This window comes from Aquarana catesbeiana, linkage group LG09 (genome assembly GCF_042186555.1).
Source record: "Aquarana catesbeiana isolate 2022-GZ linkage group LG09, ASM4218655v1, whole genome shotgun sequence".
In the NCBI taxonomy this organism is placed as follows: domain Eukaryota; kingdom Metazoa; phylum Chordata; class Amphibia; order Anura; family Ranidae; genus Aquarana; species Aquarana catesbeiana.
The window spans coordinates 119062605-119090124 of NC_133332.1; the positions used below are offsets into that span (position 1 = coordinate 119062605).

At 40.1% G+C, this 27520-nt stretch overlaps 1 protein-coding gene across 6 annotated transcripts in view; it reads right to left on the reverse strand.

Annotated features, from left to right (window-relative positions):
• Positions 1-450: 450 nt before the first annotated feature.
• LOC141108021 (PABIR family member 2-like) overlaps positions 451-27520 on the reverse strand; it is a 102686-nt gene continuing 75616 nt past the window's right edge. For 4 of the 6 annotated variants that reach the window (XM_073599192.1, XM_073599189.1, XM_073599190.1 and 1 more), the window contains 3 exons: positions 17704-17768; positions 9566-9659; positions 451-6451 (listed from right to left, as the gene is read on the reverse strand). In XM_073599192.1, the coding sequence (XP_073455293.1) occupies positions 6307-6451; positions 9566-9659; positions 17704-17768 (304 nt within the window). In that variant the 3' untranslated portion in view covers positions 451-6306. The remainder of the gene's footprint in view (positions 6452-9565; positions 9660-17703; positions 17769-27520) is intronic. The other 2 variants (XM_073599191.1, XM_073599188.1) reach the window with 1 other exon arrangement.

The following is a 27520-nucleotide window of genomic DNA, read 5'->3' on the forward strand; positions in this document are numbered from 1 at the left end:
TTCGGCACCACCCGCCTTAACAAACTTTGATTAAAAATGTAAGAAGCCAGGTGGAACATTGTCTGTCGAACAGGGACTGCATCCTGTCGTAAGCAGTCTCTGTTCATGTATTCTGAACACGATAGCCGATAGGGTAGATTCCTCCATCCATGCAGTTTAACATGGATGTGGGAATCTAGTGATTTCTTTCATTTATGTGTATGGCTAGCCATAGTTTCGTATATTGGCAAACACATAAGGGGGCTGCAAGAGATGTCAATGTGCATAGCTACCCTATGACCTCTGCCATTTAATGGCTTGTAGTGGAGCCAAGTTCCAGATCTACTCCAAAAAGGAAACATCTAGAATAGACAGCTTATGTCCTTCAAGTCAGTTTAAACGCAGATGTTACACTTTGATTTGTCATAGTAACATTCAAAATATGGGATGAAAAATAAAACAAAACGTGACTCAAATATGCAGATCTTTTATTGTGGAAGCAGCAACACTGCCTTAACAAAGCTGTACATTTCAACACTGTACAATACAAATTATATAGAACACTACCAACAGATACTTTACAATATAGAGGCCATTGACATTAGGGGATGACAACAGACCAGAGGAAACATACTCAACATCTGAATTAAAGAACAAACTGACCAAGTAGTTATTTACAGAGGAGCAACCCTTATAAGGAAGAAAACCATATATACAAAAATATTTGCACAATTCATTTTAAAAGCCACCCGCTGCACATTTTAGAACAGGAAACTCTGAATACCTAAAACTCGCATATGAATTTGGCACCACTAGCAAAAGCTAAAGTAATAGACATATGGTGTGTTTATAAAGCAGCAACTGAACACAACCATGGCACAGAATGGTTTGTGTACCTGGAGACCTCTCAGCCTACCAGATATAATAATTAAAAAAAAAAAAAGAAATCAATAACGATTAAGGCACCGCAGGGTAGATACAGGATACATGCAATAAAGTGTTTACCACAGCTAATTTAAATGCATCTCTCGAACTCATGCCTGACTGAGAAGTAGCCCCAGTCTTCCCACTGGCCATTCTTTGACTACCAGACTGCATACTAGGTACACAGCCATAAAGACAAACCTAATGGTTCACTGCAACTTTCACAGAACTAGCTTAGGCCTGAGAATGTCTTTTGGCATGGAACAATTGAAGATGCTCTTAATGCAGCTATGAGTGGCTATCAGATGATCTTCACTGCCAGCAAAGGACCTAGCTTTTGAAAATGCTTTTTGTGGCCAAAACATCCTTAAAGGAAACTGGTATCAAAGTATATATGACAGCTGAGCAACCACCTCTTTGGAAAATGCTGGTTGCTTGCATTGCCATGCTGATCTATTTATTACTTTCTGAGCCACTTACAAGTATGCAGATCAGGATGTCTGATGTCATTCCTAAGTTGCACATAACAGCCAGGGCGGTACTGTCAGACAGACAGGCAGCTAGCATTTTCAGGAGACCCGCTGTAAAGCCTCGGGTACTTCTCTCAGCACAGGTTCCCTAGAACTCATATTGCGTTGTATGACACTTTTATTGACCTTGATCCAAGCTCCTCTACTGTGCAGTTGACCAATGCAGATGACATTACATACTGCTGCCAGTCAGTAACGTTGGAGCCACTGTACTAACCATCCACCTTAGTACAGCGATCTTCCCTGCTGAGCTGCTGTGGTCTGACAGGGAGGCGGCCATTGGCTGAAAGCGCTGATCGGGAGCCAGTCAGCTGCTGGTTTTCCAGCATGCTCCTCTGACAGGAGCTGGCGAAACGGACTGGCTGCCATACACATTGGCCGAATGTCGGACGTTTTTTATTGAACCGGCTGATGTCGCCAGACATTTGGCCCATGTATACAAGCTTTATTAAGTCTTGTTATGCAGCCTGTACGCTTGACAAAAGTGAGCACATGTGTAACGAGGGAAGACTGGCAGAAGATCAGTAAAAAGTAAAAATTAGTTAGTTACAGTCCTCATCACCTGTCACTAATAAAGTACTGTGAGGAGGTTGTAATTGGACATTTTCATTCTATCATATAATTCAGGTACAACTTTGATACTTGAAAGGAAATATCACAAATATGTATATTTGCAATGTCATACAAAACAATATAATACACAATTCAATATAATACACAATTTGGCAAGATTTAATTTTAGATAACCAAAATAGAATCCAACTCTGTGCAACTATATAAATATAAAAATGATAGCCATGCAAATATTAAAAATAATTCTACAAATGCATGAATACAAAACTTGCACATGCAAGCAATACAGAATAAGAAATAAAAAATCTGTGTATTATAGCCAAATCTGAGTAAATACTTGTAGGAAATGTCAATACAATCCATATGGAATATTTAACAGGAATATGCAGAACATGTAACCAAATTCCCCTCTGAGATGTTCAAAGACAGATCTGCAAATCTATTTAAAAAGAAAATGCCTGGCTGCTGACTGTTGTCAGGATCCAAGAAAACCTGTTACTCCTATAAGCTCCAGAAAGCCATTCAGTGTCATGAGTAGATGATGAATTGAAACTACTGGAAATCAGTGACAAAACTAATATTCTAGTTTAGTATACCTGAACAATGACCTTGTGGTGGGAAATAGGAGAACTTGCACCTAAGCAACATTTAAACCAATCTGGTGCAGCATTTTTTCTTAATAACATGGACCAGACAGCATAATAAAAAAGCAGCTTTGACTGTATATTCCAAGGTGCTTCAGGCTGGATTCTGATTGGAGCTTTACCACACCGTGAACCTTGGCTCTTTGCATCATAGGGGGTTCTTCCATTGGTCTGGTTGAAATCCAGTTGCTGCTGGTTAAAACAACACTGCTATGTGCAGGATATTACTTTTGAAAATGGTGCATGTTCAGTTTAATTTTGACAGTTTGTTCACATTGAAAAATGACTACAAATGCATAAAAAGAAAATACCCAGATTTCACCAAAATGTTTCTATATACATTTACAAAAAAGATGGAATGTGGTAATGTTGTTCCTTTGCTGTGGTTAAGTTTAGTTACATGCAAGTTTCTATTATGAACTTGTGAGCATTTGTTTGAGTCTGAACCAGTGGCAGCTCCTCCAAACAGGGTGGGATGGTGGCCGCGGGTGGATTGTTTGCCGCCCCCACCCCCCAAAAAAAAAAAATATACCACCAGCCGCCACCGGTCTTAACTATTTCTCTCCAACAAGTCTATGTGAATGCAAAGAGGACAAAGCAACTTCTTGAGCAACCACAAAAGAAAACTGAAGCAACACAGACCCCTTACTCATTTTAAATCTGATGCCTGCATACAGGTGCCATAGAATATTCATTACAAGGACTACTCAGGCAGGTACACCTCCCTGTTTCTCACATCCTCTGTATGTAAATGGTCAAACACATATAAGGTTGCATAGTCAAACATAGAAGGAATGTCTGGTGCAATGCAATTTTGTAGCAGCAATTAGTGTACTATGTCACAATTAGGCCTCATGCACACTGGATGTTTTTACAGCAGCTGTTTTTGGCTTCAGACATTTTTTTTCTATAGACAAACTCCCCATCATGTTATCCTATGTGTCCATGCACACATAGGCTGTTATCAGCAGTTTTTGGCTGGGGCGTTTTTTGGCTTTAAAAAACCCCCACACTAGTGGGTTCTCAGTTTATCAACTGTTTTCAGCTGTAAAAACGCTCTAACGTAAAAAAACGCTTATAAACGCCGATATACGCTCAAAAATGCGGCTCTCCAGTGTTTAACGTTTTTGATCCATGAAAGAAAAAAACTGCTAAAAAAACGCTAAAAACCGCTAATAAACACCATTGCAAAAACGTTAAACAACTTTGAAAAACTCACTGCAAAGCTACTGCCACTTCTATAACGTTATTTTAATGTCCAGTGTGCATGAGGCCTCGGTGTAGTGTGTGTTAAGTCCAAAAAGACTATAAAAAGATATCGGCAAAGGGTGGTGGCTGTGCAACAAGCATCTTGCAGCATAGCCACATACTGTATGCAATACTTGTCCCAAGAAGCCCATTTAAACAAAGAGTTTTGCTTTCTTTTCAGCAAAGAGTATATGAGTATATTTAAAGCGTTGTAAGCCTTATAAAACACAAGAATCCAGCTGCCCAAATGGTAGGCTGACAAAACAAAGTGCAACTCCAGGAAAACCACCAAAACACAGCGCGTATTAATGTTTTTTTTTTATATAGTCTAGCAAGTCACACAGCCAGCCAAGTGACCCTAATATTTCCTGGTTGAGCTTTACCGCATCCATTGTTCCCTCTATAACTTTAGTCTACTCACTGACAATTACCATAATCATACTGCTGATTATTTGTACAGTGAGTGGAGGGGTCACACAACAAACTGTTAAAACTCAACTCCAGAAAAAAAAAAATTCATAGCTTAAAGTGGTTCTAAAGGCAGAAGTTTTTTTTTTTTAGCTTAATACAATCTATACATTAAGATAAAAAAAGAAACCTTCTGTAAGCAGCTTCATCCCCCCTCCCCCCAATACTTACCTGAGCCCAATCTCAATCCAGCCATGTGCACAAGAGCAAAGGCTTTCTCTCTCCTCAATGGCTCAGACAGCAGCAGGAGCCATTGGCTCCTGTTGCTGTCAACCGCAGCCAGTGAGGAGTGGGCGGGAGCGGGGCCCAAGCTGCGCTCTGTGTCATATGGGAGGGAGCGAGCATGCACAAATGCTCCCATAGCAAGAGGTTGGCACTCTGCAGGGGGAAGGAGCAAGAAGCGCCAGCGGGTGACCTGAGAAGAGGATTTGGGTTACTTTGTGCAAAACTATTGCACAAAGCAGGTAAGCATGACAGGTTTGTTATTTTAAAAAATAAACTGTGAGCCTCTAGAATTACTTTAAGGGGGCTGGGTGGGCATTTACTGCAGTGTATGTATGTAGTGTCAGCAATATTAAAACCAGTTCATTGGACAGTATAGATTTTACCCCCGCCCCATCTGGCAATACTCAGGGTCTGATAGATACTAGTTCTGGTGTCATGTCTCTGCCGTTATTTACACTTGATTATTCACAAAACACATTCTGTAATGACACTGTGACTTTTGTGAAAAGGCAAGTGTAGATGGGGGTGAAGACACAACACCAGCACTGGTGTCTTTCATACCTTGTGCAAAGATTCTCTGAGAGGCAAACAGCAGCAGCAGCATTATTCTCTGCTGCAACTGAAATAACCATTTTTAACTTAACCAATATTACTACACAGCAAAGGTAACTATGAAATTATCTTCCTGGTTAGGCAGTGTTTAATCATAAGACAAGCTGAACAGAATTAAAAAATCATTTGACAGGTAAAACAGCTTAGGAAACATAATTTACCTCTTTAGCCGTTTGCCTGGGGTAACACTTTATAAATTTAAAATATACAATGCCTTTTAATACTTTAAATAGCCATCCAATTCCTTTTAAATTAGCAAAATAATACTGATTAAATGCCTCACATGACAACTAGCACAATCTTATTCATAACATCCTATTGGCCTCAGGTTGTATATTTGGTCTTAGCTGAAGACAAAGAGTTATAAAGGAAAATGATCATTAATAGCAAGCAAGTAAATATGATATAAACACGGAGTGATGGTTTTGTGCTAAAAAGGAGCAAAAACACCAGAATGGAGGAGAGGAAGAGAGGAGAGAAGATCTTACCATCATCAGCCCCCACTACACAGTGATCAGCCTTTCATAAATGTGGGGATAGCAAGCCTATCAGTGCACAGAGATATTAAATATTGCCTACAAAAAATTTCTACCTACCCTTCATTTTCCCTTCACTGTATAAGAAAGTACATAATAGAAAATGCTCATGTACTCTTTTCCATTCCTGTCCTTCCACAGCATATTCACTTATAAAAAAAATAAAATAATGCTGGGCACAACAACTAAATTGATAGTAATGGCAAAATACTTCCCAATTTTCCTCATAGATACCCATGAACAGCAAATGAAAGTACATTCTCAATTCATGATTTACATATATAAATAAATAGGAAAAATATACTTCAAAACATGAGTATTGCATAAGTACCTGGAAGAAGCAGGCATAATGTACACAAACACTGTACAAACTATACTGTACACAAAATATACAGCCCCCTTGCCACTTTACAACAGTGTCCTGTAACAACAGTAGTCCTTCACACAGGAAGGGGCATTAAATATATTACAAGAAAAATAAAAGAATATGTGGTATTTCAGAGTCGAAGGGAAATTAGGACTCTGACACAGCCTTTGCAGAGAAACGGAATGTCACACCAACATCTTTCACTTTGGTGACAGATCATCCAGAGATATGAACGAAGAGCAGGAATTGAAACAGGCTGCTGGAGAGTCAGTAACGCAGCCATCTTTAGCCGAAGAGTCCAAAGAGGAGCCAAGACTGCTACTGCTGTCAAGGTCTGATGAAAGGCTGTGGGGGGGAAAAAAAAAAAAAAAAAAAAACACAATCAGATGAGTCACTTATTTTAAAAAGGCGGCGTTTTATTTATAGCAATGTTGCTCTTTAATTTATTAACAAAAAATTAAGTAGCAATGCATCACTATTAAATATCCAGGTAAATGCTTATTGTGTATGGGTTGGGGGGGGGGGGATTAGAACCCCTGTTGAGTTTTATTGCAATCCAGGGTTCTGTTACAGGATCCCTTCACGCTATACCGTTCAGTTGCACATAATCAAATGCAAGTTAACTTGCACTATGTTAAGGCAGCCTGTTCATTTAGAAAGGGGCTGTCAATGCAAGTCTACAGAACAAAAATCAGACCTGCACAAAATGCCTTGTACTGCAATAATGCACAATGATTTACCATGCAATTACTGCAACGTATGAGTGCAAAGCCAGCCAAAAAGCTTTCCCCTCAATTACTGTCCTGGTGACAGTGGTTTCACCAGACAGGAAGTAGGGGAAACAAATCTTCAACAGGAACACAGACAGAATTAAAAATGTGTTCCTGTTCCAGAACATGCAAGGTTGGGGATATTACAAACAACCTAAAATGTTAGTTTCTTATTATGGAAACGTGGGAAAAAGTAAGTACAATAGTCAATGCGTGGTTTAGGGCATCATGCATAATCACGATTATGCATAATGTGCGAAATTTCTGGTGCACACAATACACGCACCACCCAAAACATCTACAAGTCAGTTGGTAAAGAAAATATTTATTCAGTTATTTACATTTAACTGAATTGCATATCCAGCTTTCTTGAGGCAATGGTGACCTAACCAGGCCTTCCAGATGCATCCTGGGAAGGCTTCATGACAAGTGCCTTCCAGTGATAGCTCATCAGGAATGTGGTCAAGCATGAAAATGCAACTTAGTTGCGAAATTAAGTAAACCAAAATATTGCAGCTGCTAAAAAATTCTGCCCTCCACATCTTCTCACTTCTTAAACATCTAAACTATACAAAATTCGATTATGATTTTCCCTTAGGTTTTAATGTTGGATGGAGTGGGGAGGCTAAGTGATCGTCCCTGTGGGGTACTGCTCTATGAATTGCTGGCTGGGAGATTTCTCCTCCTGCTCAGATGACAGCAAAGCTGGTTCTGCAGGAGTGAGCTCTTCATCTACTTCAAAAAAGAGAGTACACTAGGGAGGGGTGAGATGGAAATGCTGAACCATGCATTACTCATGTATTATGATTTTACAAACACCTGTAACCAATATGTCTTTTACTGGCAAACCACTATAAATTCTATTGACTTAAATAGTAACAGGCAAGCCCAGTGAATCAGCGTACAAAATGTAAACTCCACCTCTGACTTTGGCGATAACTGCAGAATGAATACACTGCAGCTTCCCCAATTTAACAATCCGTGTCTGGGAAGAACCCTGGATCCTAGGCAGAGTCTGCAAACAGCATCAACTGTCAAATATCAGAGATAGCAAGTAGAAAATAATTGTGTCCATTCAAACATCTCATTTCAATAACCAGTGCTTCCAACCACTTGAGATGCTCATTATTGCTTGGAGAAAACTGAGAGCTTTGCTTGTACTTATCAGATTGTTTATGGCGATCTTTAGTCTGGTTTGAGCCAAATTAAAACAGATACTCCACAAGGCAAGTTACAGTTGTGACCGAGCAATGATGCTAGTCACATTTTGTGACATACAAAAAAATAACTACTAGATGGAGCAATTGGAAATCTCTATATATGTATAAAAAAAAAAAAAATTCTAGATCAATTTTTTTTTTAATGTATAGATACAATAGTACATCAAAATCTGTACTTCCTGAAAATACTGAAAATCTTTAAAGCCTTACTCCAGGAATGACATCTGTTTGGACCAAGCTGGTCTAAACAAATTATTTCCTTCACTAATTGATGCAGAAGCTGCCAGCTCTGTATAAACTATATGTAGCATTAGCTACATACAGTAAACTGCACTGTGTTCCGGCAGTGGTATGGAGACTTCCCGTTCCCAGAACAATGATTAAGCCTGAGTTCTTCACAACCATTCACAGGAAGCCTTGTATTTTTACGAATTAATAATCTTCCTCAGATTAGCTGAGGTGGGGAATGTGATGTCATCTGCCCACCTCTGCACTTTGGGCAATCAGAGAAGGTTTTGTATTAAAAAAATAAATAAAAATACCACACACACATAAAAACAAAACTCACAAGGCTTCCTGTGAAGGGCTGGGGTGGAGAGTCAGGTAGATGAGGTCACAATCTCCATCACAACCAGAGGCAGCCTTGCATTCATTAATAAAAATACAAGACTTCCTGTGAATAGCTGAGCAAATCTCCCCATACGGCTGTCAAAGTACAGTACTGTATAATGTAGACAGTTTTTTGAAGTGCTAATGGGCGCTTCATCGATTGATAAAGGAAATACGTAATTTGGATCAGCTTGGATTAAACAAAACTATTCATCATCACAGGGCCCATTCACACAAGGGCTATCCGTTGGGGTGTGATTAACAGGTACTAGATTACATGTTAACGTGTTGCTGAAATCATACCTGCTGCAAGTGGGTTGTGAAGGTGCTATGAAATGCAGCTTAGAATGTACCTCACTGCATTGCGTTAATGAACGTAATGTATGTCAGCGCACTGCAATGGTGTAAATGGACCCTTACTGATAATGATAACTCATATGGGTTTGTAGGAGCAGACATAGTATGAGTATCCAACTTCTTACAGATTAAACTTTCTGTGTGTTCTGAACAGAAATGAATAATAATTGTGGATCATATTAAACCAGGTCACTCAAGACAGATGTAGAACTGAGAGAACCTCCATTCACTAATCTCATGGTGGTTGCAAGTGGAAATTATGAAACATACGCAACATTTGCTTGAATAATAGCAACTATTAAAATACTTCTGCGGCCTAAAACTATAACTGTGGATCCCTTTTAAAGTGATTACATAGTAAATGCGTGACTTTTACAGCCTGTATTGATTTGATTTCTAAAAGGCTATAGTGGGGAGAAGTTGTTAAAAAAAAAAAAACATATTTCCCGAGATACCAAGCAGGGGTTATCAACAGTCCAAGACAAATGCTTATACCATCTTACCAACTGTAATCTGACAGGTGAGTCATGTCTGGGGACAGCATGTTTGTTGTTCCTTGAAACAGCCTCTTTGGTTGGGTTTCCATTTCCATTTCAACTGAAAGTATGAATATAAAACTGGTTTATTGAAGTCCTGAGGTCTTTACATAAATCAATATATTTTTGAACTTTCTACAGGAAATAAAGAGAAATTCCTGGCAACGATTTGGTAATCAGGAATCAAAGCAAGTAGGCTATAATAAAAATCCACCATCAGACTTTTATGTAATCTGAGCAGTATGCTTGGTGGAGATAAACACTTTTGGCTTGTTGGTGTAACACATGATAAGCAGGGATTGTGTATAAGAAGGCAATGACATATAAACATTGAGTACACGTTGGACTGCACTGTTTTTTGCCATTGTGGACTGTTTGCACTTTATACCCTGTTTCCCTGAAAATAAGACCTAGCGTGAATGTTGGTGATGGCTGAAATATAAACCCTACCCCCCAAATAAGTCCTACCCTGTTTCCCCGAAAATAAGCCCTACCCTGAAAATAACACCTACAAGGACTTTAACTAGGGCTTATTTGGGGGTATATTGCAGCCATTACCGACAATCACGCTAGGTCTTATTTTCGGGGAAATAGGGTAATATTGTTACAGCATAAGTCAGGGGTCTTCAAACTGCAGCCCTCCAGGTGTTCAGGAACTACAATTCCCATCATGCCTAGTCATGTCTGTGAATGTCAGAGTTTTACAATGCCTCATGGGATGTGTAGTTCTGCAACAGCTGGAGGGCCGTAGTTTGAGGATCCCTGGCATAAGTAATGTCATATCCAGAGGTTGTCTTTGGGAAATAGACGTAGGAGTGCTGCCAACATTGCTGCAAAGGTTGAAGGGGGGGGGGGCAGCCTGTTAGTGCTCAGACCATATGCTGCACACTGCATCAAATTGCTCTGCATGGCTGTCATCCAAGAAGTAAGCCGCTTCTAAAAGATGATGCACAAGAAAGCCTGCAAACAGTTTGCTGAAGACCAGCAGACTAAGGACATGGATTACTGGTAGGGCTGGGGAAAAAATTGATTTGAATCTTGAATCGAGTTGAGAGATCAAATCGATTCAAATTTTCAGCAAATCGTTTTTTTAGATTTTTTTCTTTTCACCAGGACCGGCGCGGACACTGCTCCGGTCCTGAGGAGCTGCGGGCAGGAGTTTTTAGGCGAGGCCGGACGCCGTGGACTAGGCCGAAGCCGCGGCCTCGCCTAAAAACTCCTGCCTGCAGCTCCCCAGGACCGGGGAACTCCATGCCCAAGAGGGTTAAGGCAGTGCTGGAAAATCATGGTGACCACAAAAATTATTGACCCTTTGGGCCCAATTTGACACTGGGTGAACTCACTTTTGTTGCCAGCAGTTTAGACATTAATGACTGATTACACTGTTATACAAGCTGTACACTTACTACTTTACATTGTAGCAAAATGTCATTTCTTCAGTGTTGTCACATGGAAAGATATAATAAAATATTTACAAAAATGTGAGGGGTGTACTCACTTTTGTGAGATACTGTGTGTGTGTGTATATATATATATATATATATATATATATATATATATATATACACACACACATACATACACACACACATACATACACACACACATATACAGTGGGGCAAAAAAGTATTTAGTCAGCCACCAATTGTGCAAGTTCTCCCACTTAAGATGAGAGAGGCCTGTAATTGTCATCATAGGTATACCTCAACTATGAGAGACAAAATGTGGAAACAAATTCAGACAATCACATTGTCTGATTTTTGAAAGAATTTATTTGCAAATTATGGTGGAAAATACGTATTTGGTCACCTACAAACATGCATTTTTTCTCTTTCTCTTTTGAACATCCAAGGTTGTTTTTATCGTGAATATTGTTGTTGAATAATTGAAAAGCCTCGTCCATTTTCCTGATGAAGCCTTCTGGGCGAAACATGTTGAAATTATGTGGACGTGGTTATGCTTTGAACTCTTGGTGACCACAGTTTTTTTCATTGTCAATATTAGGTTGAGGATGTATACCTTTGACTGTGAATATAAAACTGTTCTCACATTTTATCGTATTTTTTTTGTAAAACTGCTTTAATAAATATTTGATATATTTTTAGTAGATAATGTCTTTTCCTATATCAGGGGTACCTTTAAAATCCCATTTTCTACATATTTTTTGGTTTACTACTTCAGGGATGATGGTACATATATAAAAAACGTTTATAAACACTGATCTCTACCCATATAGCCTATTACAAACATGCAAGATTTCTGGCTTTCACAGACCTATATCTTCCTCTTTAAGAGGCTCCTCTGTCCTCCACTCATTACCTGTCTTAATGGCACCTATTTGAACTTGTTATCAGTATAAAAGACACCTGTCCACAACCTCAAACAGTCACACTCCAAACTCCACTATGGTGAAGACCAAAGAGTTGTCGAAGAACACCAGAGACAAAATTGTAGACCTGCACCAGGCTGAGAAGACTGAATCTGCAATAGGCAAGCAGCTTGGTGTGAAGAAATCAACTGTGGGAGCAAGAATTATAAAATGGAAGACATACAAGACCACTGATAATCTCCCTCGATCTGGGGCTCCACACAAGATCTCACCCCGTGGGGTCAAAATGATCACAAGAACGGTGAGCAAAAATCCCAGAACCACACGGGGAGGACCTAGTGAATGACCTGCAGAGAGCTGGGACCAACGTAACAAAGGCTACCATAAGTAACACACTACGCCGCCAGGGACTCAGATCCTGCAGTGCCAGACGTGTCCCCCTACTTAAGCCAGTACATGTCCAGGCCCATCTGAGGGTTGCTAGAGAGCATTTGGATGATCCAGAAGAGGATTGGGAAAATGTCATATGGTCAGATGAAACCAAAGTAGAACTGTTTGGTAGAAACACAACTCGTCGTGTTTGGAGGAGAGAGAATGCTGAGTTGCAACCAAAGAACACCATGCTCTAGAGGAGACCTGCATGGAGGAATGGGCCAACATACCAGCACCAATGTGTGACAACCTTGTGAAGACTTACAGAAAACGTTTGACCTCTGTCATTGCCAACAAAGGATATATAACAAAGTATTGAGATGAACTTTTGATATTGACCAAATACTTATTTTCCATCATAATTTGCAAATAAATTCTTTCAAAAATCTGACAATGTGATTGTCTGGATTTGTTTCCATATTTTGTCTCTCATAGTTGAGGTATACCTACGATGACAATTACAGGCCTCTCTCATCTTTTTAAGTGGGAGAACTTGCACAATTGGTGGCTGACTAAATATTTTTTTGCCCCACTGTGTATAATATATATGTATAATATATATATATATATATATATATATATATATATATATATATATATATATATATATATATATATAGCTGCAACTAACGATTATTTTCATAATCGATTAGTTGGTCGATTTTTGTTTCGATTAATCGATTAATCGGTTAATAACCTTAAAAAAAAAGTGTGGTGTATAATTTAGTTAGTATGTAAAGTTTTTTTAAAAAAAAACAATGTATTCTTAAATATCTCTATGCAGTGGTAAATATAAACAACCAACTATATGGTTAGGGAGCAAAATATTAAATCCACTCTGAGAATAACAGACAGAAGAGATATACTATATATACACTATTAGAAGAGAAATACAGTTTTTTGGCCAATTTGTTGTTGGGCAGATTAAAAAATACAAATTGCTGCAAAAACAAATTACATGCTTTTCTGCAGCTTCTCCATTGAAGTATATTGAACCAAAAAAGCACCGTTTTGCGTTAAAAAAAAAAAAAAAGTCCCTGACCCTTTCCAAATACGCAGCGGCTGAAAAAAAGTATAGTTGTGAACGTGTCCCATAGAAAACCATGTTAAATGAACTGTAGTGTGTTTCTGCAAAAAGCACCAAAAAACACAAAGATGTAAACCAGGTCTAAAATGTTTAGTAACATAATGGGGTTAAAAAAAACTAAAATGAGCCCTTTATAGTACAAAAAAAGCAAATGATCACTACTGTAAGGGGTTAATTTTTTTAATGTAGAACTGTGAAAGTAATATTTACAGTAGCGATTATTTGCTCTTTTTGTACTATAAAGGGCTAATTTTATTATTTTTAGCCCCATTATGTTACTGGCCGATTAATCGATTATGAAAATAGTAATCGATTAATTTCATAATCGATTAGTTGTCGATTAATCGATTAGTTGTTTCAGCCCTATATATATATATATATATATATATATATATATATATATATATATATATATATATATATATATATATATATATATATACACACACACATACACACACATATATATACAGTTGTGCTCATAAGTTTACATACCCTAGCAGAATTTATGTTTTCTTGGCTATTTTTCAGAGAATATGAATGATAACACAAAAACTTTTCTTTCACTCATGGTTCTTTCACCTTCTTTCTTTCACTCATCAATCAACTGCGTTTTACTCTTTTTAAATCATAATGACAACAGAAACTACCCAAATGACCCTGATCAAAAGTTTACATACCCCAGTTCTTGATACCGTGTATTGTCCCCTTGAACATCAATGACAGCTTGAAGTCTTTTGTGGTATTTGTGGATGAGGCTCTTTATCTTCTCAGATGGTAAAGCTGCCCATTTCTCTTGGCAAAAAGCCTCCAGTTCCTGCAAATTCTTGGGCTGTCTTGATGAACTGCACGTTTGAGATCTCCCCAGAGTGGCTCAATGATATTAAGGTCAGGAGAGTGAGATGGCCACTCCAGAACCTTCACTTTATTCTGCTGTAGTCAATGATAGGTCAACTTGGCCTTGTGTTTTGATTCACTGTCATGTTGGAATGTCCAAGTACGTCCCATGAGAAGCTTCCTGGCTGATGAATGCAAATGTTCCTCCAGTATTTTTTGATAACATATTGCCATCAATTTTGACCAAATTTCCTGTGCCTTTGTAGCTCACACATCCCCAAAACATCAGTGATCTACCTCCGTGTTTCACAATAGGACTAGTGTACCTTTCATCATAGGTCTTGTTGACTCCTCTCCAAATGTAACATTTATGGTTGTGGCCAAAAAGCTCAATTTTGGTCACATCACTCCAAATGACTTTGTGCCATTAGATTTCAGGCTTGTCTCTGTGCTGTTTGGCGTATTGTAAGCAGGATACTTTGTGGCATTTGCATAGTAATGTCTTTCTTCTGGCAACTCGACCATGCAGCCCAACATTCAAGTGCCTCCTTATTGTGCATCTTGAAACAGCCACACTACATGTTTTCAGAGTGTCCTGTATTTACCTGAAGTTATTTTTGGGTTTTTCTTTGCATCTCAAACAATTTTCCTGGCAGTTGTGGCTGACATTTTAGTTGGTCTACCTGACCGTGGTTTGGTTTCAACAAAACCCCCAATTTTCCACTTCTTGATTAGAGTTTGAACACTGCTGATTGGCATTCTCAATTCCTTGGATATCTTTTCATATCCCTTTTCTGTTTTATACAGTTCAACTACCTTTTCCTGCAGATCCTTTGACAATTCTTTTGCTTCCTTAGAACGGGCCAGCTCTCTGATAATAGAGGGACTCTCCTGGGCACTTTCTGCACAACTGTAGCGCTCGACAGCAGCAGCCATCTCATCCAGGGACTGAGGCTTGGGGTGAGCCACCCATAGGTGCAGCTCCTTAGGAAGACCATGCAAAAAGCTATCCAGTGCAACTCGCTCTACAATCTGATTGGTGGTCTTCTCTTCTGGTTTCAGCCAATCCTGGAACAGGTGCAGTAGACGATACAGTTGCGCATGGGCAGGCTTAGCTCTGTCAAAGCGCCATTCATGAACACAGTTTGCCCTTAGAGCCACAGTCACTCCCAGCCTGGCTAGGATTTCTGCCTTAAGCAGGTTATAGTCCAGTGCTGATTCAGAGGCCAAATCAGAAGAGGCCTGTTGGGGATCTTCAGTCAGGAAAGGAGCCAGCACATCTGCCCAGTCTTTCTCAGGGAGACCTTCCCTTGTTGCAATCCTTTCAAACATTGCCATATAAGTTTCCACATTATCCGTGGCTGTCATCTTTTGCATAGTCCTCTGCACAGCCTTCCGCGGGTCACTCTTTACAGTGGGATCACCTTTCATCATTTCAGCCTGCTGGGCCAGTGCCTTATGTAAACCCGCTATCTGTTCCATCAGTAAGCAGTTTGTCTCTTGGTGAGCAGCAACTGCCTACACATTATCCACTGCTAATTGTTTGATCAGTTACTCCATTGCTTTGTCTGATGCTTTTCCAGCCTGTGCAGCTTTAACCCAGGACATGGGTTTGGCCTGCACCCCTCAAACTGCCCGCATTCTCCACCAATTGTCGGGATCCAAGGGGTTAACATGCAGCTGTGAGACAGTTCACTCCACTTAAAAGGCTTTATTCAGCAAAAAGCAACAGAAAATTCACAAGCTTTGTCTTTATGGGCAGTTCAAACAATACAAAAACTGTTCTCAGCAGTATAAGACAGTCCTTTTAAATAACGCTCAGCATCCCAGCCACAGCATATAACATAGCAAAGTCCCAGTCCCAGCAGGATCAAGTCATAGGTAACAGGGGTCCTTCCAGCTTCAAACTCCTCTCAGCTTTGATATCTCAACAGCCATCTTTCTCTCCAAACACACTTCTCTCTCACATTTTCAACTCAGCTGGCAATAAGCAGGTCTGAAGGTGAAGTACCTGCCCTCTTCATTTAACCCCTTCTTAACCCTGCCCCACGCTGACTCTCCACAATACACACACACACACATTTTTTTTTTTTAAATACTGTCACCAAAGGATGTGCCATGGCATTATACTACTGTGGCAATGATCATATACAATGGCAGGCTGCTCCGATATCACTGTATGTCTGTGTCGCCAGCTATTATTTCTGAGCACTGCCACAGCAGAACAATGTCACCATACCAGTGCTGCTAGTAAGTATCCCTAATCACCACCACAGCAGTCAGCGTCCCTAATCACTGCCGCACCAGTCACAGTGTCGTTTGTGTTTAACTTTTTTTTTTAGTAAAACTATACTCCAACAAAAGCTTACGGCTCAAAAGTGCTCACAAACGCAGAATAGCCACGTTTTTCTGCGTTAAGCTTTTATCAGAGCTGAAAAACCCCTCTTCAAATACACTAGTTCTGGGTTTTTTCCAGCCAGAAAACGCTGATAAAAGCCTATGTGTGCATGGACACATAAGATAACATGCTGGGGAGTTTACTGGCTGCAGAAAAAAAAAAAAAAACAGCTGAAGCCAAAAATAGCAACTGTAAAAACGCCCAGTGTGCATGCGGTCTTTTACGGTTTACAAGATCATTAATAAATATGTTATCAATTAAAGTGGCACAGTGAGACAGTATCCTAGTGGGTCTGTTGATTTTCAGATACAGATTTATATATAGCATTAATAAAATCATCCGTCATTTTATGTTTATTTGGATTAAGCAAATCTTAGGGTGAAAGTGTGTTTGAATGTTTAGTTATAAAGCAATGAGAAATGTTATTCTAGTGCCATGTGTTTTTTTTTTTTTTTTTATTATCAAAGGGTGCAGGCGTCCCTGGTATAAAGTATATTCAAAAATCATAGATCTTTATAGTCAGCCACATTATTGCCATTTTTTTCAGCATTTTGCACTCCGTATTTGCCTCGTGATTGAGCCTGAGATGGTAGCATGCACCGTGCCTCCGAGTGCTCTCTCTCAAAACAAGGGCACTCCCAAGTCAACGTAACACCACAGGGCCATGATATCAAGGGAACAAGATCATCTACCTATTTAATGTGTCATGCTAGGTTAAGAGCCCAAAGATGTTAGGAAAATGACATGTCTGTAGAGAATACCTATTTAACGCAATAAATGATTTTATTAATTCAAACAGCAAAATACTTGCTATGGACTGCCTATAAAAGATGTAAAATGTCTTTAAAAAGAAACCTCAAAGACATTTACATCAGTTAAGGGCAACCTGATGTTTTCTTGCTGTTGTGGAGGTTCGATGACTACCAGCATTTATGGTAGAAGCTGGCAGGGTATTCTGGGATTTTTAGTGTTAAAAAACTACAGAGCCAAAAGGTTGCCAGCATATGCTTTTTTTATCATACCTTTTCTTTTTATAGGGCCCAGGGCACTTGGACGAATGCAGTTGATGGGGCTCTGGCTCCTCCTGCTAATGAGAATGTGGTATATCATGATCAAAATTGAACTAGTGCACATCATTAAATGCATTATTTTCTACTGCATTGTTGCCATTTTTGCCATCATGTTAGTTGCAGCTGACAGCAAACAAGACTTTTAGGGACCAATGTATAGACCATGAGAGCTAGACTTGTGGGCTCCACCATTACCATGCCGATTATGAACCAATTTAGTTGTCTAGCAAAAGCCTCAATCGACACTCCACCCTTGGCTGATATTGCGGTAATGTATTTTTGAGCGACAGCATTTTGGGGTATTCAATTTAACTTTGATAGATTTTTTTATTCTGCAGAAATTTATACATTTTTAAATGCTGCTTGTTCTAAAGTTTTATAAATTTAATATAAAGTTCTACAAATACTTCAGCTAGTTGTTATTTGTATCACGGAATGTGATAAGCATTCATGCACAAAGAAATGGATTTGCTTTAATGTTGGCCTCACCAGCAGTACATATTTATCATTCTTAAACTCTTCCACAGTATTATTTCACTGCCAGGAACCAAGATACTGGTACTTCTGGGTATGAGAAAGCAGGAAACTCACTCCCCTTTCTCCCACATGACAGTGCTGGATCTTGGCTGTTAACCACTCAGGCATTCATCATTGTTACATGAGGGTAAGGAGAGAGAGAGTCCTCAAGCCCTTTGTAAGCTCCAGGTTATGACTTGGAATGTACAGAGCTGGCTTTGCTTCTGTAAGAAAGACACAGTGGTAGGATAGTGGATTTTCATAAATGTACAGCTGGCGAGTCTGGTATTCAGTAGAACCCGCAATTTGACCTGCAACTCAGGTTAATCTTAACCACTTCAGCCCTGGAAGATTTTACCCCCTGAGAAAGGAATGCCGCTCACTAAGCCTCCGGACCTTAACAGGTGCTCCCGCCCTACTGTGAACTCTCAGGTGCTGGCTCTGCACAAGTCTGTAGAAACAAGAATGTCCGGACTGCCGCACTCGGTAGAAAAGGCATCTTTATTGTGAAAAATAGAATAGAATCCAACATGGTAGTCAAATCAAACAGGGACAAAACAGGGATCAATGGCTAACGCGTTTCACATAGTTTGATGCTTACTCATATCTCCGTAGAAAAGGCATCTTTTCACAATAAAGATGCCTTTTCTACGGAGTGCGGCAGCCCAGGACATTCTTGTTTCTAAAGATTTTACCCCCTACCTGACCAGATCACTTTTTACAATTTGGCACTGTGTCGCTTTAACTAGTAACAATGCAATGCAATGCTGTACCCAAACAAAATTTGCCTCCTTTATTTCCCTCAAAATAGAGCTTTTATTTGGTGGCATTTGATCACCTCTGCGGTTTTTATTTTTTGCGATATAAATAAAAAAAGACTGAAATTTTTGAAGAAAAAAATATTTTCTACTTTTTGTTATAAAAAAAATACAATAAACTCAATTTTAGTCATACATTTAGGCCAAAAAAAAAAAATCAATATCAAGCGTACATTTATTGGTTTGCGCAAAAGTTATAGCGTCTACAAACTAGGGTACATTTTCTGGGAATTTATGCAGCTTTTAGTTTATGACTGCTCATCTAATTTTTTGAGGTACTAAAATCGCAGGGCAGTACAAACCCCCCCAAATGACCCCATTTTGGAAAGTAGACACCCCAAGGAATTTGCTGAGAGGCTTGTTGAGCACATTGAATATTTTATTTTTTTTGTTATAAGTGTTTGAAAAAAAAAAAAAAATTTACACAAAGTTGTCACTGAAATTATATATTGCTCAAAATGTGCCATGGGTATATGTGAAATTACACCCCAAAATACATTCTGCTGCTTCTCCTGAGTACGGGGATACCACATGTGTGGCACTTTTTTGGCCTTTTGTCTAACCGTGTACAGGACCCCAAGAACCAATCACCAGCTTCAGGCTTTCTAAGGGCATAAATTCTTGATTTTACTCCTCGCTACCGATCGCCGTTTCGGAGGCCATGAAATGCCCAGATAGCACAACTCCCCCCCCCCCCCCCCCCCAAAATGACCCAATTTTGGAAAGTAGACACCCCAAGCTATTTGCTGAGAGGCATGTTGAGTATTTTGCAGATCTCGCTTTTTGTCACAAAGTTTTGAAAATTGAAAAAAAGAAAAAAAAATACATTTTCCTTTGCTTTTTCATTTTCAAAAACAAATGAGAGCTGCAAAACACTCACCATGCCACTTAGCGAATACCTTGGGGTGTCTACTTTCCAAAATGGGGTCACGCGTGGGGTTGTGCTATCTTGACATTTCAGGGCCTCCGAAACTGTGATAGGTAGTGAGGAGTGAAATCACCATTTTACGCCCTTAGAAAGCCAAGTATTTTGGGGTGTAATTTCACATATGCCCATGGAATGTTTGAACAATATATCATTTGGTGACACTTTGTGAAAAAAAAAAAAAAAACGTTATTGTCATTTTCCCAAAACTTGTGGCAAAATATATAATATTCCATGGACTCAACATGCCTTTCAGCAAATAGCTTGGGGTGTCTACTTTCCAAAATGGGGTCATTTGGGCGGGTTTGCCCTGTCCTGGTATTTTATGCACAACATTAGAAGCTTATGCCACACATCACCCACTCTTCTAACTATTTGAAGACAAAGCCCTTTCTGACACCTTTTGTTTACATGAAAAAATATATATTTTTTTTTTTGCTAGAAAATTACTTTGAACCCACAAACATTATATATATTTTTTAAAGCAAAGGCCCCACAGATTAAAATGGTGGGTGTTGCAATTTTTTTTTTTCACACAGTATTTGCGCAGTGATTTTTCAAACGCAATTTTAAAAAAAAAAAAAAAACACTTTTTTGAATTTTAATGCACTGAAACACACTATATTGCCCAAATGTTTAGTAAGATATAAAAGATGATCTTATGCTGAGTACATAGATACCAAACACGACAAGCTTTAAAATTGCACACAACCGTGCAGCGGTGACAAACTACATACATTTTCAAAAGCCTTTACAGGTTATCACTTTAGACTTATAGAGGATGTCACCTGCTGAAATTTCTGCCCTCAATCTGACGTTCGCGGTGATACCTCACATGCATGGTGCTATTGCTGTTTACATATGACAGGAGACTGATGGTTGCGTTCACATTTCCGTGTGAGCATGGGGGGGGGGGGGGACAGGTGTGCTTTTTTTTTTTTAAATTATTTATTTTGTTTTTTATTTTATTTTTACACTGTTCCTTTCATTTTCTTTTTCATTTGTATTATCACAGGGAATGTAAATATCCCCTACGATAGCAATAGGTAGTTACAGGTACTCTTTAAAAAAAAAAAAAAAAAATGGGATCTATTAGACTCTAGATCTCTCGTCTACCCTCAAAGCATCTGATCACACCAAGATCGCTGTAATAAGATGCTTTCCCAATGGCGCTGTTTATATCCGGCGAAATCGAAGTTATGAAATGCTCGTAGCTTCCGGTTTCTTAGGCCATAGAGATGATTGGAGTCATTCAGGTCTTCGATCAGCTCTATGGTCAGCTGGTGGAACAACCGGCTGCATTCTCAGGTTCCCCGGTGGGACAGGAGAGGCCGAGAAAACCATGGAAGACGGCGGGAGGGGGACGTTCCCTACCACTGATTGTAAAAGAAGTCTAGCGGCCAATTAGCCACTAGGGTTGCTTTTACATGAAAGCCGACCACTGTCTGAAAAGAATGATACCAAGATGATACCTAAACCTGCAGGCATCATTCTGGAATAACCACTCAAAGTCCAGCAACATACCAGTATGTTGCTGGTCCTTGTTGGGCATATGTTGTAAGGTTCTTTTTTTTCAAGCAGCCTGTGGGCTGAATGAAAAAAGAGATTGATCGGTGGGTATACCCATGATGGTCAAAAATAAGGAGGAGAGAAATAGAGTGGGACTTTACATGAAGCACGTGGTTGCAACAGAGTTTTGAACAGGCTTAATTGCAGGGTCACACGCTCTAAGGTGAGCACATACACTGATGGGGGGAGCCCCAGAGTGCATGTCAGCTTGTGAATCAAGAACAATAGCACTGTGCACTTGTTAGTGCATTGGAACACGTTTGTGAATATTTTGAGCACATACAGTGGGGACGGAAAGTATTTAGACCCCCTTAAATTTTTCACTCTTTGTTATATTGCAATCATTTGCTAAAATCATTTAAATTCATTTTTTCCTCACTAATGTACACACAGCACCCCATATTGACAGAAAAACACAGAGTTGTTGACATTTTTGCAGATTTATTAGAAAAGAAAAACTGAAATATCACATGGTCCTAAGTATTCAGACCCTTTGCTGTGACACTCATATAATTAACTCAGGTGCTGTCCATTTCTTCTGATCATCCTTGAGATGGTTCTACACCTTCATTTGAGTCCAGCTGTGTTTGATTATACTGATTGGACTTGATTAGGAAAGGCACACACCTGTCTATATAAGACCTTACAGCTCACAGTGCATGTCACAGCAAATGAGACTCATGAGGTCAAAGGAACTGCCTGAAGAGCTCAGAGACAGAATTGTGGCAAGGCAAAGATCTGGCCAAGGTTACAAAAAAAAATTCTGCTGCATTTAAGGTTCCTAAGAGCAAAGTGGCCTCCATAATCCTTAAATGGAAGACGTTTGGCACGACCAGAACCCTTCCTAGAGCTGGTCGTCCGGCTAAACTGAGCTATCGGGGGAGAAGAGCCTTGGTGAGAGAGGTAAAGAAGAACCCAAAGATCACTGTGGCTGAGCTCCAGAGATGCAGTCAGGAAATGGGAGGAAGTTGTAGAAAGTCAACCATCACTGCAGCCCTCCACCAGTCGGGGCTTTATGGCAGAGTGGCCAGACGGAAGCCTCTCCTCTGTGCAAGACACATGAAAGCCCGCATGGAGTTTGCTAAAAAAAAAAAAACACACCTGAAGCACTCCAAGTTGGTGAGAAATAAGATTCTCTGGTCTGATGAGACCAAGATAGAACTTTTTGGTCTTAAGTCTAAGCGGTATGTGTGGAGAAAACCAGGCACTGCTCATCACCTGTCCAATACAGTCCCAACAGTGAAGCATGGTGGTGGCAGCATCATGCTGTGGTGGTGTTTTTCAGCTGCAGGGACAGGATGACTGGTTGCAATCGAGAGAAAGATGAATGCGGCCAAGTACAGGGATATCCTGGACGAAAACCTTCTCCAGAGTGCTCAGGACCTCAGACTGGGCCAAAGGTTTACCTTCCAACAAGACAATGACCCTAAGCACACAGCTAAAATAATGAAGCGGTGGCTTCACAATAACTCCGTGACTGTTCTTGAATGGCCCAGCCAGAGCCCTGACTTAAACCAAATTGAGCATCTCTGGAGAGACCTAAAAATGGCTGTCCACCAACCTGACAGAACTGGAGAGGATCTGCAAGGAGGAATGGCAGAGGATCCCCAAATCCAGGTGTGAAAAAACTTGTTGCATCTTTCTCAAAAAGACTCATGGCTGTATTAGATCAAAAGGGTGCTTCTACTAAAGACTGAGCAAAAGGTCTGAATACTTATACTGAATACTGAGCAAAAGGTCTGAATACTTAGGACCATGTGATAGTTTTTCTTTTTTAATAAATCTGCAAAAATGTCAACAATTCTGTGTTTTTCTGTCAATATGGGGTGCTGTGTGTACATTAATGAGGAAAAAAATGAACTTAAATGATTTTAGCAAATGGCTGCAATATAACAAAGAGTGAAAAATGTAAGGGGGTCTGAATACTTTCCGTCCCCACTGTATATAATGGATTTATTTTATGACAGATGTTGATATTTGAGTATTAATGTATATATTTTATTTCGTTGCACTGAGTCACTTTAATAATTAGTTGTGGCACTCATTAGCCCTAGACGCATGTGATTTTCTATAGGTAGTAGTAGAGTGTGGATATAAGGATAAGCAAAGATACTAATTAATTAGTAGTTCACATGCTGCAATATAATTGAGCACAGAGTTACACCAATTTGAGTTAGTGGTGCTGTTATATTTTTTGTGGTTTATTACAGACATAGTATAGCGTGTGTATATATGTGTATTAAACACACAGGCACTTTTTAGCACAGCACGTTTTTTAATTATATTTTTTTGCTGAATGCACGGCCTTATGGGGCGTGATCAGTGCTAGCAGCTGAATATATTAGAACTGACAATTTGTGTATGGTAGCTCGCAAGATCACCATTCTTTAGCAATAGAGTAAATTGGTGAACATATAGGAAATTCATTGATTATCATATAGTATATACATACATATAATGCTGGTATCAATTATAGACGATGAGCATGGTAATAACAATAAACATTCTTAAGCGCTCACGCGATATACGTCGGCAGAAGGGCACGTACAGGCATATTAACGTACCTGTATGTTGCTCTATGTCCGCGGGGATACCCGCGATCGTCTCATGGAGAGGAGGAACGGGAAAATGCTCATGTAAACAAGCATTTCCCCGTTCTGCCTAGTGACACTTATCACCGCTCCCTGTAATCGGGAGCGGTGATCAGTGTCCTGTCAAACATAGCCCCCCCCCCCCCCAGTTAGAATCACTCCCTAGGACACACTTAAACCCTACAGCGCCACATAGTGGTTAATCCCTTCACTGCCAGTTACATTTACACAGTAATCAATGCATTTTTAATCGCACTGATCGCTGTATAAATGTGAATGGTCCCAAAATAGCGCCAAAAGTGTCCGATCTGTCCGCCATAATGTCGCAGTCATGGTAAAAAATGCTGATCGCCGCCAATACTAGTAAAAAAAAAAAAAATTATTAATAAAAATGCCATAAAACTATCCCCTATTTTGTAGATGCTACAACTTTTGCGCAAACCAATCAATAAGCGCTTATTGCGATTTTTTTAACCAAAAATATGTAGAAGAATACATATCGGCCTAAACTGAGGAAAAAAAAGATTCTTTATATATTTTTTGGGGATATTTATTATAGCAAAAAGTAAAAAATAATGCGTTTTTATCAAAATTGTCGCTATTTTTTTTGTTTATAGCTCAAAAAATAAAAACTGCAGAGGTGATTAAATACCACCAAAAGAAAGCTCTATTTGTGGGGAAAAAAGGACGCCAATTTTGTTTGGGAGCCACATCGCACGACCGCGCAATTGTCAGTTAAAGCTACGCAGTGCCGAATCGCAAAAAGTGCTCTGGTCTTTTGCCAGCCAAATGGTCCGGGGCTTAAGTGCTTAATGTCATTGGTATCTCATGATATAACCACAATAATATTCCATAGTTCACCAATAGCAAGATTGTATAAAACCATAAATTGCGAAATAGGGCCTGCAGGACCTATGGCCTCACTAGTCCTGTAAAGGTGGGTATTGCATAACGACTGAAAGGTCTGGGTATTAGTAGAAACACAGCGTCTGGTAGCTCTACGCATTTCATGGCTTTTGAGCCACTCGTCAGGAGAAAGCGTGTGATGTATCTAAAATAGAATTATTATATATGAATACTCTGATTGATATATACATACATTATATATATATATATATATATATATATATATATATGTATGTAGTTCCAGTCGCCACTGGAATTTGGACTGTCATATCTGCGTTAAGGGAGGACAGAACAAAAACATTCCGATTATCCCTCTACTTCACTGCGAGCAAATTATTACTTCTCAAGCAGGCTCTCTCCCCCAATCTAAGTCAGGACTCTACAAGCTGCTGGGGTAAGTCCCAACGATTAGATCGCACGGTGCCACATGCGCCAATTCAATGATAAAACAAGTGACAAAAAGTGGCATGCTCATGTAATAATTGTCCACATACAAGTGGTACCCCTTTTCCGAATAAGGGTGACACCAAGTCCCAAACAATCTTTCCAGCACTCCCTATGTAGTCTGGGCAGTTCTCGGGCTCCACGTGACTATCTTTTCCCTCGCAAACCATAAAACTTTATATATAGCCTGTTGCTCTATCACAGAGCTTATACATCTTAACCCCATATCTGGCACGCTTGCTGGGAAGATACTGTTTGAAAGACAAGCGGCCAGAAAATTTAATCAGGGACTCATCAACGCAGACAACTTCATTGGGAGTAAACAAGGCAGCAAACTGTTGGCTGAAGTGGTTTACGAGGGGCCGAATTTTGTGGAGCCGATTGTATTCAGTTCGAGGTCACCCCGAGGATGACAGAGTTCATTGTCATTAAAATGCATGAACTGCAAGATCTGCTCCTATCTAGCCCTGGTCATGGATGCAGAGAACACGGGCATATGGTGAATTTGGTCAGTGGACCAATATGACCGCAACTCACTTTTTTAACTATGCCCATGAGAAGGGATAGGCCCAGGAAGGTCTTACATTCGGAAACCGTAATAGGTTTCCAATCTCTGGCAAGGGTCAACTGGGGATTAGCGGCGATAAATTGACCAGCATACAAATTGCTTTGGTCCACAATAGATGTATAAAGATCTTCCATGAAAAAAAGCCAATAAAATTCAAGTGATGTAAAATCAACTGTTTCCACTTGAATTCAGGGTTGGCCAGTGAATGGGGAAAATACAGGTGCTGCAGAAGTGGTGGGCTCCCAATTAGGATTGGCATATTCTGCAGGAAGGGCACTATGGGCTCGACAGGCCTGTGTTTGTCTTCTTGGTGGCTGCGATACACTACTTGTGCTAACCACCGAACCAGCTTGAACTGCACTTATGGGACTCACCACGTCACCACATGATACTGCAGTGCTGGATGTATGACCAGGGTGTACTAGGCCGCTGGTGCTTGCCAGTTCACCAGAAGGATGAGTGGCACTGGTACTGTCTCTGCTCCATATGAGAGCCCTGCGGTTCTTGCACCTAAAACAACAGAAGAACGGGGTCGGGTACGCTTGACCTTAGCAGGGACCACTACTCTGTCATCAGAGCTATCTGTCAGGGTGCCGCTGTGGTCTACCTGATCGTATTCTGAGCCTGAATCTGACAGATGGAGGACTTCCTCTTCACTCTCATCTGTCATGCTCAGAAACGTGTAGGCCTCTTCACTGGTGTACCTCCGATTGGACATTGTGGCCTCTAAATTTACAGGTACAACTTGTGCGACTCACAGGCAAAAAGAGCACCGGATTGTCAGAGCCTGCTACAATCACTACCAGAAAAACTGTTAGCGTTCACAGGGATCAGGCCTGACTCTGCGAACGCTGCAATTATGCGTGTTGTGTTTTGTAAGCGTCAGTGATCGATTGATACTGCACTTGGGTGGGCTGGGCGGAGGGGCTAAACACAGGTGCCAGCAGGTATCTGGGCTGATCCCGCTAACGCTGCATTTTTGGGAACCCTAAACTACTGGGGACGCTAGTATAGATCTGATCAGATATTGATCCGTTCAGACACTATATTACTAAGGGAGGAGCAGGTGCGTGAGTGGGTGTTAGTGCTACTGGCACTAATCCGACGCTGCCTGGGGCTGACGCAGACCCTGACGCTAAAATCTAACTGATGTCCCCCCCCGGGTGATCAGGGGGTTAAACCTTTATTATGTAATATATGGCGGGTACCCTGATGCTATAAAAAAAAAAAAAAAAAAAACAAAACTAACTAGCGTCACCCTTAACAATAATACAGCGATCAGAAAATAGATCTATTAGTGACACTGGTGACAAGGGGTGAAAGGGTTAACCAGGGGTTAAACCTTTACTTAGGGGGGTACCCTAGACCTACCTGGGCCTACTACTAGCTGCCCCAACGCTGATTAGTGTCACAAGTGACATCAATACAGTGA